The 16,459-nt window shown below is 43.7% G+C and overlaps 1 protein-coding gene across 2 annotated transcripts; it reads right to left on the bottom strand.

The window, feature by feature from the left end:
* Positions 1-2,615: 2,615 nt before the first annotated feature.
* On the bottom strand, positions 2,616-11,298 carry LOC117460431 (protein starmaker-like). 2 transcript variants are annotated; one of them, XM_071206108.1, is made up of 7 exons: positions 10,759-11,298; positions 9,180-9,281; positions 8,187-8,290; positions 7,652-7,760; positions 6,219-6,304; positions 5,996-6,066; positions 2,616-4,862 (listed from the first exon to the last, which is right to left on the bottom strand). In XM_071206108.1, exons 4-7 carry the CDS (start codon positions 7,754-7,756, stop codon positions 3,028-3,030), a joined length of 2,097 nt encoding a protein of 698 aa, XP_071062209.1. In that variant the 5' UTR covers positions 7,757-7,760; positions 8,187-8,290; positions 9,180-9,281; positions 10,759-11,298; the 3' UTR covers positions 2,616-3,027. The 2 variants fall into 2 exon arrangements, with proteins under 2 accessions (XP_071062209.1, XP_071062210.1); XM_071206109.1 differs by having other exon boundaries at positions 2,616-4,859.
* Positions 11,299-16,459: the final 5,161 nt, after the last annotated feature.

Genomic DNA, 16,459 nt, shown 5'->3' with positions numbered 1-16,459 from the left:
CCTGTGGGTTTCCCTTCAGCTCACACCCAAGTTGGTTGCACATGCTGACGTTGGAGGCATGCCCATCCATCGTGACAGATACCACCCGAATGCCCCGTGCATGCAGCTCCTCCAAAGCATGACTGAGAAGGACCCTTTGTGTTTCAGGTGACAGAGACTTCGTCAGGTAATATGCAATGGGAGCCTTCCAATGTCCTTGTAGGCCAACCACCATGAACACAGAGCCTCAGTAGCAACATCGGTCTCATTGTTTCCATCACCCATGTCTACAAAACCAGACATTGACTGGTTATGTGGATTATATTGCACATGTTTCCTGATGGCCATGTCATCCAACATGAGTGCAACACATCCATATTGAGCCTGGTCGTCCTGGCATCTTCTCTCCAGCATATCCAGCATCATCTTGTTCAGGCCAGGCTTGCCATCCACCGAACACAGCCACCTGTAAAAAAAAATGAGAAGTAGCTATTTAACGTATTTGCAACCGTAATTTCCAAAAATGAAATTGAACAACATTAAGACTACCTTTGTAATGTATGTGGATGAGGGAGGGGAAGATGTAGTCTCTCTGAGGTATTTGTATGCCTTTGGACCATGTAGATGGAGTGAGGGCAACTCTCTGTGGTCCTTTGAGTACTCATGGCCCTGCTTTGCCTTGAAGTCTATTTGAAGATCTGAAATTGTATGAGAATTATAAGTCCCCTTCATATAATAACAAAGGAGTTTAATAAAGAGTGTAAGAGTAAGATGTACATGCATTTCAAAGTGCTAATTTCATCTTACCTGAATAGAAATCAAGCCTCTCTTTGAGTTCTTCATTAATGAGGTTCTTTTCCCTCAAATCCCCCAAAAGACTCCTCACTGTGGTCTCTGCCCTCTTTTCTCTAGCCATGGCATTCTTCCTCTCTCGCTCGAGACTCTCCACTCTTGCTAAAGCTTCATTGACTCTGGCCAGTAGGAGAAGCAGGCGAGACATAGCGATGATCCTAGTAGAAAGAGGGATGAACATAGTTTGAGTGATGTTTCACTTCACACTTTGACACAACTAGAGTATGGCCCACATTCTTTCTTATAGTCATCACCTGTCAAAGCCACTGCCAGCATCATGCGTGTGTGTGTGTGTGTGTGTGTGTGCCAGGAATGCATGTTCAATATGTCTTCAATTGTGTGTGTATGGGTTTATTTGTGAGTGTGTTTAATATGAGTGGCAGCAAACAAGAGAGATTTTACTTTGTCTAGGACCATTATGATATGTTGAAAATAGAAATACTCACATCATTAGGCTGAGGTTGTGAAGCTTCTGGGTCATCCTGAGGACACACACACACACACACACACACACACACACACACACACACACACACACACACACACACACACACACACACACACACACACACACACACACACACACACACACACACACACTCACTCACACACACCCACACTCACCACACACACACACACACACACACACACACACACACACACACACACACACACACACACACACACACACACACACACACACACACACACACACACACACAAATAGCTAATAGCCTTATGATGATACACCTACTCTTTGGAGGTGAACCGGGAAGCTGGAGATGGAGGGAATAACACCATCTCTGAGTCGGACAATCTGTCCTGTCAAACTCGTCCTGCTTAAAATGCTCACTGCAAATCACGGATGACTCGCTTGCAGTGAACCCTTCCCTCCTCAAAGCAACTTCCCACTTCTTTCTCATATCTTTGGGAAACCTTCAAAAATAAAAACGGGAGATTTGAGTCAACACAAACATTTTTCAAGCTTATTTTCTTCCTTCTTCTTCCTAGATAGATTAGATTAGATTTTACTTTATTCATCCCACAACGGGGAAATTCACTTGTTACAGCAGCGATTTATAAAGTCTCAGTTGGCCATGAACATAATGTTTGCTGGCTACGATTTCGCTGGCGGACATCAATACAGTACAATAATATTCTATTTACAAAATACAACCAATAATAATGTTGAATCTTACTTGTGAAAAGTAATCCCCCGACCCCTGTTCGCAATCGTCCACCGATTTGCACAGCAATATGCTGCACAGTGCTCTGGCATCTTGAAACCTCTGCTGGATGACCGGTCCAAGATGGCGGCCATATTTCTTGCGCCCCAGCAGCCAATGCGGCGTCTACTCTTTATATGTCTATGCATCTGGTACTGACACCGGCTCTTTTTGGTGTGAACGCGATCATGAACTAAGTTCATGAACCTTTGTGGGAAAAGTACCGCAGTGTGAATGCGCCTAATGTCTGACCAATGGTTGAACAGCATTTCCGAGCACATGACTTGCGTTTAAAGTTTATAGTCCGTTTGAGTTTTGCCCGTGTGAACGCAAACCGAACCTTCTGAAAAATGAAACAATATAACAAATGGTGGTCTGGTGCAGCAGAGGACTATTAGGTGTGAATGAACTATGTACGGCAAAGCACTTGGTGTGAAAGCGCCTATTGTTTAGGACATTTCTAAAGAATATAAAACATGACTTTAAACAATCTAAACCCCTTGTATTTTTTACATGATAGATTTTTCACATGTATATAGAATGACAACAAGTCAAAGGTAGGTAAGAGCTTAGTCAGAGGAGTTTATTCATTACAAACATGTCCACATCACGGCTACAGGCAGCTGAACACAAGGTTCTCCTCAGTCTTGGAAAGGTTTGTCTGAAAGCCTCTCCTGGTTTCATATTCTTCATGTGAGCACTAACAGCTGTTGGCCCTTGACATTTACAGAACGGTTTCAAAATTACTGAGGTTCTACAGTCATAGGAAAGTTACAGCATTGAAAGAAAGGGTTGTACAGTTAACTGTTGCTGGATGGATTCTACATGACCCACTCTGACTTCTGACTTGACCTTTCCCCCCTGCAAAGCCGTTCTTAAGACTTTCATAAATATTGAAACATGTACAAAACAATGTAATAAATACAGCAGCACAGGATCTCATGTGCTGTTTTTGTCGGGTCAGACGTGTTTAAAACTCGAGTGAAATATTGTGTCCATTGTTATGTAAACCAGAGTTAGAACTCTTCTGATAATTCATCTCATCTGGAAAGAAGTCATCCATCAGCTCCTGTCCCAACTCCTCTACTGGCCACTCCTCCACAAACCCCAAGCTGTAGAAGCCCGGTGCTGGCTCCAGATCAGCCCAGTCCGGATCAGCTGGCAGGCTGCTCACAGAGCCCTGCAGGGCGGAGGCGATGCTCACCAAAGCAGAGTGACTAAGGCCGTCTTCATGCATGTCCTCGAAACTCAAAGAACTGACACCGTGTGGTCTTGCAGTGGCATCAGAAAAGTATTCTTCCTGCCATTGTGTCTGCTCTTCTCCAGTCAAGGGACTCGGATGAAGAACTTCGTCTTCTTCAGCTCCAGAATCAAAATCAGGCTTACCGAGAGACCCGTGTACAAAGATGGTGTCGCTGAAGCCAGCTGGATGAGCGTGCTGCTCTGAGTCTGACTCTCTGCTCTGAACACTGTGAAGCATATCATCATCATCACCATCACCATCACCTCCATATGCTCCTTCACTCCGATCTTCTGCTTGGCCTTGGATCCAGTCAGACTGGTCTGACCAGAGGAGCGAGTCACTCTGATTGGCCTCCAGCCTGCTGATATTAAACGAACCTGGAGCATCCATTGCCAAGTCGCCGGTGGCAGAGTGTTTCCCAACGGTCTCAACGTCTCTGATATCTGACTCCCAAAGAGAACCAGATCTAGTGGTCGCTCCAACAGCAGCATCAGGGGTGAAGCTTTGTGCCCCACCTGCTGCACTATTAACGGTGGTGCTGCAGTTCTTTGGGTCACCATCAGCACAGAGCTCACTGGCAGGAAGTGCAGCTGTGGAAACATGTTCTGCAGAACCAAGATGATTCGTATCATCATAATCAATCTCAAAGCTGGAAGCTGTAGCTGTAGCGCTGGAACCAGAAGCATCGGTGCTGATGTTGTGCCTGGACAAACCACTCACAGAAGCATGCTGGGTACTTGAGAATTCCTCTGGTGTACTCTGGTCAGGCATGATGTCCTCTGCAGAGACCTCTTTCAGCTGGCTGTCCGTCTCATCCATCACCACCTCCGTCTCTCCCACGTCCTCCGCGTCCTCGTTTCCCTGCCGAGTGACTACATCACTTGTTCTCCATGCTTTTGTCTCATTAGTCTTCTTAGGACTGGCTCCTTCCTCCTCTTCCTCGTCCTCCTCCTCGTCCTCGTCCTCCTCTCCCCGCTGAGTGACTACATCACTTGTTCTCCATGCTTTTGTCTCATTAGTCTTCTTAGGACTGGCTCCTTCCTCCTCTTCCTCTTCCTCTTCCTCGTCCTCCTCCTCGTCCTCCTCCTCGTCCTCCTCCTCCTCTCCCCGCTGAGTGACTACATCACTTGTTCTCCATGATTTTGTCTCATCAGTCTTCTTAGGACTGGCTTCTTCCTCCTCCTCGTCGTCGTCCTCCTCCTCCTGAGTGACTACATCACTTGTTCTCCATGCTTTTGTCTCATCAGTCTTCCTAGGACTGGCTTCTTCTTCCTCCTCCTCATCCTCCTCCTCCTCGTCTCCCTGCCGATTGACTACATCACTTGTTCTCCATGCTTTTGTCTCCTCAGTCTTCTTAGGACTGGCTCCTTCCTCCTCCGTCTCCTGTGGAAAAGTCTGGACTTCCTTATGGTTCTCATCTTTGTCCTCTTCCAGCTTCTCTTCTGGATCTTCCCAGTCTCTCGTCTTCTCTGCTTGAAAAGACATCTCCTTCCCCCTTGGGTTCACTTCACTTCTTTGACTGATGAGCAAGCCTGGACTGCTGACGGTGTTCTTGTTGGCTGCTTAGAGAAGCAGGAGAACATAAAGCCAGAGATTAAACAGCAATACTGTCATTCAACGACCCCATCACCCCAGCAACAAGCTGTTCCGTCTGCTGCCGGGCGGCAGGCGGTGCCGCAGCATCAGGACCAACACCACCAGACTCAGGGACAGCTTCGTCCCACGGGCCAGAAGACTGCTGAACTCATGAGCTCTGGGAAGTGCCTTCATAACATTAAAGGTGGGGTAGGTACATTTGAGAAACCGGCTCGAGATCGCTAGAATTTGAAAATACACAACCGGAGAAAATCTGCCACTTCCTTATTGAGCCCCTTCTCCAACACACACGAACATGACCAATGAGGGCACGAGATAAGTTTGTGCCCCGATGGAAGGATGACAGGCAGGTATGCCATCCAATCCGTTTAGCAGTTTAGATTGGTTGTGCTTTTTACAGTATTACGGCTTCTACAGATGACATTTTTTTTATGGATTTTTTGTCAAAGCACTTTATTTATTGCTATCGGGATGTTAAGAGCATTCCATGGAATATAAAAAGTGTATCTCGAGCCGGTTTCTGAAACTTACCTACCCCACCTTTAAGCATAATTCGGTTTGCATTTCAAATATAAATGTATTGTTACAATAAGCAGTATTGTATAGTATTTAATTGTACATTCTGTTCTTAGCTAATCTTAGTCTATTTGACATGTATATAGTCTACTTCTCCTGCATTACTTGCACATTGGTCACTTGCAACTTTTTATTTCATTTATATTACGTTTCTTTTTACACAGTTTTGTATGTATTCTCAATCAATGTTTATTTATATAGCCCAATATCACAAATGTACATTTGTCTCAGTGGTCTTCACAGTGTGTACAGAATATCAGTATGACAATACGACATGACAATATTCTGTGTTATATATATATATATATTTATGTATATTTATGTAGTCTGGAAGTGAAGACCTTCATTGCCTTAACTACACTGTAGCTACTGTGCCTATGACAATAAAACCTTTATCATAGATCAATGACCAAGTCGTATCGACGATGCTAAACAATGTGTTATTATCTCGTTGCACGTAATCACCGATGTGTTCACTGATCTGCAGGTCTGTGCTTTGGAGACATCTGATTCCAGAACTTACATTGGTGTATGTTTCCACACATGGAGTCACAGCAGGAGCACACTGAGGCTGCGGCCGTCAGCTCCTCCCACCTGCACACACACACACACACACACACACATCAGTGCACATGCGCACACACACATCAGTGCGCACACACACATCAGTACACACACACGATGTAAAGATCACTCTGATGTCACTGCGTTACACTTGAAGTGGTTTGTGTTACAGCGTTGCTCACCGGCCAGCAGCCTGGTCGTAGCTGCAGGACTTTGAGGAGGAGGACGTGGTGAGACCGACTGATGTTGAGCAGTGGAGGTACAGCACCTACAGTCAGACAGCAGAGTATAAAGTCGCTGCTGGGTCTATAGATCCACTCGTTTAGTAACATGTCATTAAGGTGTGTACTGGGCAGCTTGCAGGACCCTTCCAGCACTTCAACAGCTATCCTAGTCTTCAGTCTTAGCGACTCTGGTAGAAGGACGCCCTAATGTAATGTGAAACTACATAATCACTGTTCATCTGTAAAATAACTCGAGTGATTTGAGAAGGTTCAGACTATAAAATAAAGATTACACCGATACAAGTTAAAGCGATGAGATACATGGGTCCGATACATTCAGTACTGTACGAGTAATCTCTCTGAGCCACGTAAAGGAAGTTCACATCAGCATCCTCCAGACTTGGTCTCGAGTGTGTGCCGACTCACGTGGGCCATGATCACTCTCAGAAAGTGGGCTACGGAAATAGCGATATAAAAAGAGTCAGTGACGCAAAACTATTCTTGGTGCTCATGAGACAGTAGATAAGGGAAGGGGAAGATAAGTGCCCTGACCCAGGACACAAGTGGACAGACTGAAGGAAGCATGCGACAGTGCATTACACATGGAGATACTTCATTGCTGTAAAATAAGCTCCTGAAGCAGGAACTGATTTATCATTCAACACACAGAATCATCAGCAGAAGTGGGCTCTGAAGCATGCTCCATCAACCAGCTGCACCATCAACCAGCTGCACCATCAACCAGCTGCACCATCAACCAGCTGCTCCATCAACCAGCTGCACCATCAACCAGCTGCTCCATCAACCAGCTGCACCATCAACCAGCTGCACCATCAACCAGCTGCTCCATCAACCAGCTGCACCATCAACCAGCTGCACCATCAACCAGCTGCTCCATCAACCAGCTGCTCCATCAACTAGCTGCTCCATCAACCAGCTGCTCCATCAACCAGCTGCACCATAAACCAGCTGCACCATCAACCAGCTGCACCATCAACCAGCTGCACCATCAACCAGCTGCACCATCAACCAGCTGCACCATCAACCAGCTGCACCATCGTTCCACACGCTTTGACACATCATGTACAATATGCTACACTACGTTCACGGTATAGGAGTCGTTCACAATAACCATGTTACAGGGCCCCACATGCTTTGGGTGTAGACTTGATTATAAAACTAATGTTACTCTGTAAAGGTCAACCAGCTAAGTGCGTAGGTGGGGGTGTTCTACACATCACAGTTAACCAGAACAAGTGCATGTTATTCACTGGATGAACAGTACCCATTGTTTTGAGAGTAGAAAACCTATTTTCACATTTCAATAAATAAATGTTAACCTTAAAATGTATACTATCCTAAACTCAGGAAAACACTTAAATTGGTCTTACCTGAGAGAGTTCTCTGAAGAGAAATGCATCCACAGAGAACTTCAGCACACTGCCCCCTCCCAGCAGGAAGCGGGAGCTGCTGCCCACCCTCCTGCTGTCTGCCATGCAGCTGCATCAAAAATGAAAGCACGAACCAATCAGGATGCAGAGTGACAAACAATGACGGAAAACTACCGTGTCCTACGAGAGACTCAACCGTAGTTAGTAATGATCTCCGCTCGGTGCTCACTGTGTGGGTCGCTGGAGCTTGTGGCATAGCAGGAGTCCACATAAAGCCTCTCCCCAGCAAATAGAGCTGCTGCCTGGGCAACAAAATAAACCGGCTCCCCTAAAAAGAACCAATGGCCTGATGGGACGGGCTCTCCCTGGGCTGTTAACACACACATGCAGACAAGACCAACATGCCCATTAACATCACAATGACGGTTCAGGGTAGACTTGGAGCACTTGATGCCAGCTGTAGAATTCAGATATTTACAGCGGACATGTCGTATTGTGCAAATAATAGACACTTTTTATTCTGTCGGTGTCTTACCATCGCAGACAGTAAGGCTGTAGCTGAGTTTACTCCTGATGCTCTTCATTAAGGTTGTGTGTTGAACTTGAGGTCTGAAGCCAACTTGGTAGGAGTAATGGAACCTGAGAGACAAGAGGATTGTAATATGAGATGTATTCCACCAGAGGCTGATCAAAAGTCACATGACATGCCGAGATACTGCAAGAAGGTTAAACCAACACTTTCCACCAATGTCTAGATAAAATATGCAAATAATAATAATAATAATAATAATAATAATAATAATAATGGGGATTGGTGGTGAAGGAGAGGCGCCCGAGGGACACCGCAGAACAGACAGCTCGTAACCTGAGACAGCACCCACCTGTCGCCAAAACGGCCACATCCCTCATAACTTTAATCATCGATGCAAATTAAATCTGATGAGCGATATCAAAAGTGACACCGTACAGTTGTCCCAAAGGGGAAACATCTAGAGATCCAACTGTTTTCCCAGAAGACTAATATGCGCTGCACACAAGGTGCTTCTCGTGCAGTGGCTCAGCAGCCATTCGTCCACTAAGCATGAATGAAGACGCTGGCCCTTTCCACACATCAGACACAAACTGTAACAGATCAATATCCATCAAGCCTGTACAGAAGAACACTAGTGACACTCCCACAGAGTGCTTCACACACTTAGTTAGTAGGTAGGGCGAAATGATTTAAAGTGCAGTGACTTGTGTATAGGTACCAGGCACATGTACCAAGCACACCAAAGAGGAGCTGATCAGAACCTGGTCCGTCCAGTTCTTCTCCAACAAGTCAGTTTCAGTCTGCTCCATTCAACAATCACTTCATGTTTAAATTAGGAGCTTTATGCATCAACATGTTATTCTGTTTGCAAGTCCAATAGAAGATGTGTAGAAACCTCCTCATCTCCTAAGACACACGAGCCTTGATGATGTTCTTGGTCAGAGTGGTGACAGGATGAAACACTTCTTTACATGCCTTGGAAGGCCCTGAAGTTACCTGTTGTAATTGCAATAGATAGGGAAGTTAAGTGGTACGACTCTGATGACGTAGCCTTGCTGAGGTGGAGTATAGGACAGCACGTAGCTGGCCGCCAGCAACCTGGGAGACAGAGAAGACATTCTCAATAGGAATTCATTCCATCTACTTTAAAGCCCTTTGAATCCATCTGCACCACATCTCATTCTGGATTCTTAAGGCCTAATGTTATTTAAAAATGCAACAGCCTCAATCGTTCATTGAACAAGCTTATGAACATTTTGCAGTTGAGCGTCAGCATGTTAAAACCAACGCTGTTGTACGACGATTGATTGTTTAAACAGCAGGACTACTTTAGAATTATACAAATTAAGCATTTACCTTATTTTAGAAGCTGATGATTCAGCATAATATGATTTGCTGTTCTTCAACAGTTCTTTTTATGGCAGTCTGCATCAGTGACATTTTACAGCAAGGGGCAATTCCACTGGTTGCAATAAATTAGTCAGATTGTAAAGAAGTCTAGGAGACAACTATCTTTTATTAATTCAGTAAACTCAAACCATTGAATAGATTGTCTGTATAAGGGTAGGCAGTATTTACTGTGCAACTGGTAAGACATTTCACAAAACTATATTCTTGTGCAAACTTGCAACTCTTCAGCTGAACCCCAACCCTGTTCTGCTGGGTTTTACATGTCTGCCAGAACGCTCTTCTTTCACTCCGTCCACACTGATGGAAATTAAACGACATCTTGTGCTGCTCAAATTACATTAGAACGAGACAGAACTTTCACATGTATCACTTTACCATCATATGTATCCACATATTTAAGTAATCAACTTTAACGGAGCATTATCTTTATTACAATTTAGTTTGACCTAAAGTGGCCATTATGTCTTCTGGTCACACCAGTGTAGGCCTAAGTGTACACCTAATGTGTCAGCATAGATACACTTAGTGTTTACTGTGATGGTAATGCTGTAGTAATCAGTGGTGCGAGAAGTAGTCAGATCTTTTAATTAAAATAATTATTTCTTGGATTAAAGCCCGGATTAAAACATGTTACTTAAGTAAAAGTATAATAAACAAAAAGGCAGTTAAAGTATCATAAAAAAGGACCCAATATAAAATAAAAGCTTGGAATCAAATAAAATAAAATACTAAGGCACAGTACAGTCTACCTGCATTTAAGTACAGCACTAGAGTAAATGTACATTGTACCATTACTTGTACCGTGGTAATGTTACAGTACTCTTAAGGTAATGCTTCTTTGTTGAAAACGTGTTGTTGCTGTAATGTTATGATAATGTTATGGTAATGTTTCATTAATGAAAAGGTGATGTTGCTGTAATGTTGAGGTAATGTTGCTGTAATGTTTCATTAAGCCTGTTAAATAATGTTGCAATGTTATGATACTGTTGTGGTGTTGCAGCAATGTTATAATATTGGTAATGTTATGATAATGTTTCACTAACATTGAGAATATGTTGTTAATGTTATTATAATGTTACTGTAATGTGTCACTGATGTTGAGGTAATGTTTCTATAATATTGCTGTATTGTTTCACGAAGTAATGATGCTGTCAGGTGTTCCCACCTGAGGCTCTCCGCCGCAGTCGGTCAGTCTGTGGTGGAAGTAGAGAAAGCGGGGGCTGACCCTGCTGACCGGGCACCAGCCGAGTCGAAACAGCGATGGATCGGTCCACGTGCGCAGATGGAGGCGGTCGACGCGCACAGAGATATCATCGAACCCGCACAGCGCGTGACCTCGTCCCCGTGACGCTGTGATGTGTTCTCGCTTGCGGGAACAGCAGAGCATTCAGTCCGGTGGGCAGCGGGCTCTTCTGAAGGACCGGACGAAACAGCTCCGGGGATACAAGTGGCCCCAGTGCATGCTGGAACATGGGCAGGTGGTAGAACGAAGGGTTCGTGGCTTCATGCTGTGGTGTCTGTACCCAATGTAGGCCTGCCCCTTCCGACCATGTCGCGTGCTGAACCGGACCTCCTAGAGTACCACGAAACAAAATCCAAAGAAGCCACGCGAACACCGACATGATGCGGGTGTGGGGAGCTCGTGCTGGAGTGCTGCGACGGGAGAGCCAAGTGGTCTGATCTCACTCTGAACTCACCTTCATTATGTCACCTTCATTATCACACCTGCTGCTGCACCTGCTGCTGATTGGATCACACGCAGCTGGGCTACAATCACAAACCATGTTATAGTCTGCGATCTGCCCTTGTGCCCTCCTCGGGCATTTTTGTACATATTTCCTGACTTTTTTTATTTTATTTGGTGATCATTTCAGCTGTGTTACAGCTTTTGGCATGGATTTTTGCACGAAGTCTTCTTTTGAGTCACATTTTTGAAATCCAATGTCGTTTACTCTTAGATGTTTTACTCTCGTGATGCATTTTGCACCCTCTGGACACCTTCGTGGCAAAAATGTACATGCCCCAAAAATCTGCTATTAAATCCTCATACATCAATATTTCTTTTTACTTTTTTTTCATGAATCACTTAAACAACTTCTAACGTACTCAAAACCACTAAACATTCAATCATTGTCAGGATTTTAACCCTTCATTATTTTAATGATTTCACTTCTCTCAAATGCCTCATTGTGTGTGTGTGTGTGTGTGTGTGTGTGTGTGTGTGTGTGTGTGTGTGTGTGTGTGTGTGTGTGTGTGTGTGTGTGTGTGTGTGTGTGTGTGTGTGTGTGTGTGAGTGAGTGAGGCCCATTCCCAAACCGCCCCCTACACCCTACCCCTACACCCTACCCCTCCGTTTGCGCGGTCACGCGGAGGGTCCGTCATATTGAGGGCTGTTCCAAAGCAACGAGTGTGGAGCGGTGTGGAGGGGGAGTGGGCTATCAATCCCTCAAACAGCGAGTCTGCAGCGGTGCTGACTTGATACCGGTCTCTACCTGACCGGAGTCACGCTGTGTGTGTCCGTCAGGAAACACGCTGTGTACAAGTAGTTCCAGCAAACATCCACTGATAAACTGCGATGTTAACAACCTCATGATGACCTCATATGTTTGTAACTTAGGATCATACCTGTGTTTAGTCTATAAAAAGGTAAATGTGTGCATTTTATTATAAAGTTGTGTATATTTACAGACCGTTGCAAAAACTAAGAAGCTTATAAACATCAGGTTTCAAACTAAAAGAGCTTTGAAACACAATGAAAGATGTTTGGAGTTTTATTTGAGTTATTCATTTAAACTTTTTGTCAAAGAGATGCTGATTTGAAACCGTTGTTACATACAGTTACGGCATTTCCTGTTTCTGCCGGAGAGAGGGGAGGCCGTCCCAAAGCTTGCTGCTGTGTTTACTCCCTCCATCTGACAGGAGGGAGCCTCGTTGAGCTGCGAGTGTGGCTACAGACGGAGTTCACTCCATCACTGAGGGGTAGGGTCGAGGGAGTGGTTTGGGATTGGGCCTGAGTGAGTGAGTGAGAGAGAAAGAGAGTGAGAGAGAGAAGGCCATCTTTTGAGGGATTTGTTTGATGTGTCTTTGAAGAGGCGCTTGATTATTCAAAAACAACGGTTGGTGTGTTTATGCACCTGCTGCCAAAGACAAACATGCAGTTTGACCCAGGGCTTATTTCATTAGTGAGCAGAGAAGGAGAAAGACCTGGAGCAAAGAGAAGGAACTCAAATGAAGAAGCATTTCAGTGCAGAGGAGACTTCAGAAGTAATCTTGCAGCCTTGACTCCTCTGAAGAAGACACAAGGTTCGAGGGGGGTCTGACACAGAATGCTCATGGAGTCCAGCATTTCTTGGAGTTCCTCGGACCCTTCCTCTGAAAGTGGAGAGGACACTGAGGGTCCGGTCCACAGTGAGGGGACAGAGAAGAACGGAGGTCGTTTTCCCAGGAGCTGGGGAAACCAGGGTGTCCTCACAGATTGTGAGAAGAAAGCCCCCCGTGGTGGTGGATGGTGGGCCGGACCCTCAGTCCTCTCCACTTTCAGAGGAAGGGTCCGAGGAACTCCAAGAAATGCTGGACTCCATGAGCATTCAGTGTCAGACCCCCCTCGAACCTTGTGTCTTCTTCAGAGGAGTCCTGCAGCTCGCTGGCAGAAGAAGGCTGCAAGATCACTTCTGAAGTCTCCTCTGCACTGAAATGCTTCTTCATTTGAGTTCCTTCTCTTTGCTCCAGGTTTTTCTCCTTCTCTGCTCACTAATGAAATAAGCCCTGGGTCAAACTGCATGTTTATCTTTGGCAGCCAGGTGCATAAACCAGAGATGGAGTACTCGAGTCCTGGACTCGGACTCGAGTGCCGATTTTCGGGACTCGTGACTTGACTCGGACTCGCGCACTGATTGACGCGACTCGGACTCGTGAATTCTCACGCACGGTGACTTGGACTTGGACTCGGCTCGGACACTCCTTGGATGACTCGGACTTGGACTCGGACTCGAGCAAGTTTTCTCTGGAGTCTGATGTCCTCTGTGTCCTGGCGTGTGCACCTGCGAGGCGAATTCACGTACTGGGCGCGCCCCCGCTGCTATACCCGTCTAAAGATGTCCAGAGACACACCCCGCATCGTGCTGTATGCTTTTAAAGATTTTGTTTCAATATTGGGAAAGAGCAGTTATGTGGACAGAAGATAGAAGAGAAGACTGGGACAACGTCGAATTTCACACCACATACAAACATTCAAAATGAACATATAACCCACGTACTATTTTAAACCAATCAATGTTGTGTAATTAACAAGGATAATCTGGTGTTTTTTAGTCGATGAGTAGTGCAGATATCACTGTAAAATCAATCGACAGTAAGGGGAATACTTACTTCCGGGTGTACAATTCTCCTTTATCCAATGAGAATCGACGCTCTCATTGCCTTTAAGGGCAGCCGACACAAACAAATGCTGTGCTTCCATGAGCGTCCATAGAAGCATATGGACATCCCGGAAAGCTGAAAATGGACGCTAAGGCCCCCCCCCTTGCGTTGAAAATGGACGCTAAGGCCCCCCCCCTTACGTTGAAAAGGGACGCTAAGGCCCGCCCCCTTGCGTTGGAAAAAGCCGACACAGGGGACTTGACATAACGTCAACATAGGCCGACCTGGGAGTGAGGATGTGTTGCCGTGAAAGGTGTGACAGATTTATGCTTGATTCTCTCCAAAACTGTCATTCAGATGACTTTTGGAGAGAATTAAGCATAAATCTGTCAAATATCCAAAACAGCCTTGTTTAAATGAAATAACCTCAAAATCACAAATTGCCATTCAGATGACTTTTGGAGAGAATTAAGCATAAATCTGTCAAATGTCCAAAACAGCCTTGCTTTCAATGAAATAACCTCAAAATCACAAATTGCCATTCAGATGACTTTTTGGAGAGAATTAAGCATAAATCTGTCAAATGTCCAAAACAGCCTTGTTTCAATGAAATAACCTCAAAATCACAAACTGCCATTCAGATGACATTTATGCTTAACTATCTCCATAAGTAATCTGAATGTCAGTTTTGGATTTTGAGGCTATTTCAGTGAAACAAGGCTGTTTTTAACATTTGACAGATTTATGCTTGATTCTCTCCAAAACTGTCATTCAGATGACTTTTGGAGAGAATTAAGCATAAATCTGTCAAATATCCAAAACAGCCTTGTTTCAATGAAATAACCTCAAAATCACAAATTGCCATTCAGATGACTTTTGGAGAGAATTAAGCATAAATCTGTCAAATGTCCAAAACAGCCTTGTTTCAATGAAATAACCTCAAAATCACAAATTGCCATTCAGATGACTTTTTGGAGAGAATTAAGCATAAATCTGTCAAATGTCCGAAAACAGCCTTGTTTCAATGAAATAACCTCAAAATCACAAACTGCCATTCAGATGACATTTATGCTTAACTATCTCCATAAGTAATCTGAATGTCAGTTTGTGATTTTGAGGCTATTTCAGTGAAACAAGGCTGTTTTTAACATTTGACAGATTTATGCTTGATTCTCTCCAAAACTGTCATTCAGATGACTTTTGGAGAGAATTAAGCATAAATCTGTCAAATATCCAAAACAGCCTTGTTTCAATGAAATAACCTCAAAATCACAAATTGCCATTCAGATGACTTTTGGAGAGAATTAAGCATAAATCTGTCAAATGTCCAAAACAGCCTTGTTTCAATGAAATAACCTCAAAATCACAAATTGCCATTCAGATGACTTTTGGAGAGAATTAAGCATAAATCTGTCAAATGTCCAAAACAGCCTTGTTTCAATGAAATAACCTCAAAATCACAAACTGCCATTCAGATGACATTTATGCTTAACTATCTCCATAAGTAATCTGAATGTCAGTTTGTGATTTTGAGGCTATTTCAGTGAAACAAGGCTGTTTTTAACATTTGACAGATTTATGCTTGATTCTCTCCAAAACTGTCATTCAGATGACTTTTGGAGAGAATTAAGCATAAATCTGTCAAATGTCCAAAACAGCCTTGTTTCAATGAAATAACCTCAAAATCACAAACTGCCATTCAGATGACATTTATGCTTAACTATCTCCATAAGTAATCTGAATGTCAGTTTGTGATTTTGAGGCTATTTCAGTGAAACAAGGCTGTTTTTAACATTTGACAGATTTATGCTTGATTCTCTCCAAAACTGTCATTCAGATGACTTTTGGAGAGAATTAAGCATAAATCTGTCAAATATCCAAAACAGCCTTGTTTCAATGAAATAACCTCAAAATCACAAATTGACATTCAGATGACTTTTGGAGAGAATTAAGCATAAATCTGTCAAATGTCCAAAACAGCCTTGTTTCAATGAAATAACCTCAAAATCACAAATTGCCATTCAGATGACTTTTGGAGAGAATTAAGCATAAATCTGTCAAATGTCCAAAACAGCCTTGTTTCAATGAAATAACCTCAAAATCACAAACTGCCATTCAGATGACATTTATGCTTAACTATCTCCATAAGTAATCTGAATGTCAGTTTGTGATTTTGAGGCTATTTCAGTGAAACAAGGCTGTTTTTAACATTTGACAGATTTATGCTTGATTCTCTCCAAAACTGTCATTCAGATGACTTTTGGAGAGAATTAAGCATAAATCTGTCAAATATCCAAAACAGCCTTGTTTCAATGAAATAACCTCAAAATCACAAACTGCCATTCAGATGACATTTATGCTTAACTATCTCCATAAGTAATCTGAATGTCAGTTTGTGATTTTGAGGCTATTTCAGTGAAACAAGGCTGTTTTTAACATTTGACAGATTTATGCTTGATTCTCTCCAAAACTGTCATTCAGATGACTTTTGGAGAGAATTAAGCATA

Source organism: Pseudochaenichthys georgianus, chromosome 16, assembly GCF_902827115.2.
Source record: "Pseudochaenichthys georgianus chromosome 16, fPseGeo1.2, whole genome shotgun sequence".
Classification (NCBI taxonomy): domain Eukaryota; kingdom Metazoa; phylum Chordata; class Actinopteri; order Perciformes; family Channichthyidae; genus Pseudochaenichthys; species Pseudochaenichthys georgianus.
This window is presented reverse-complemented; position numbering and strand designations above follow the sequence as displayed.

Coding starts and splice junctions, on each gene's coding strand:
- LOC117460431 (XM_071206108.1), bottom strand. CDS start 7,756: ATGGCAGACAGCAGGAGGGTGGGCAGCAGCTCCCGCTTCCTGCTGGGA. Junction 6,305..7,651: donor TCTTCAGAGAACTCTCTCAG/GTAAGACCAATT, acceptor GTCTGACTGTAG/GTGCTGTACCTCCACTGCTC. Junction 4,863..5,995: donor GTGTGGAAACATACACCAAT/GTAAGTTCTGGA, acceptor TGCTTCTCTAAG/CAGCCAACAAGAACACCGTC.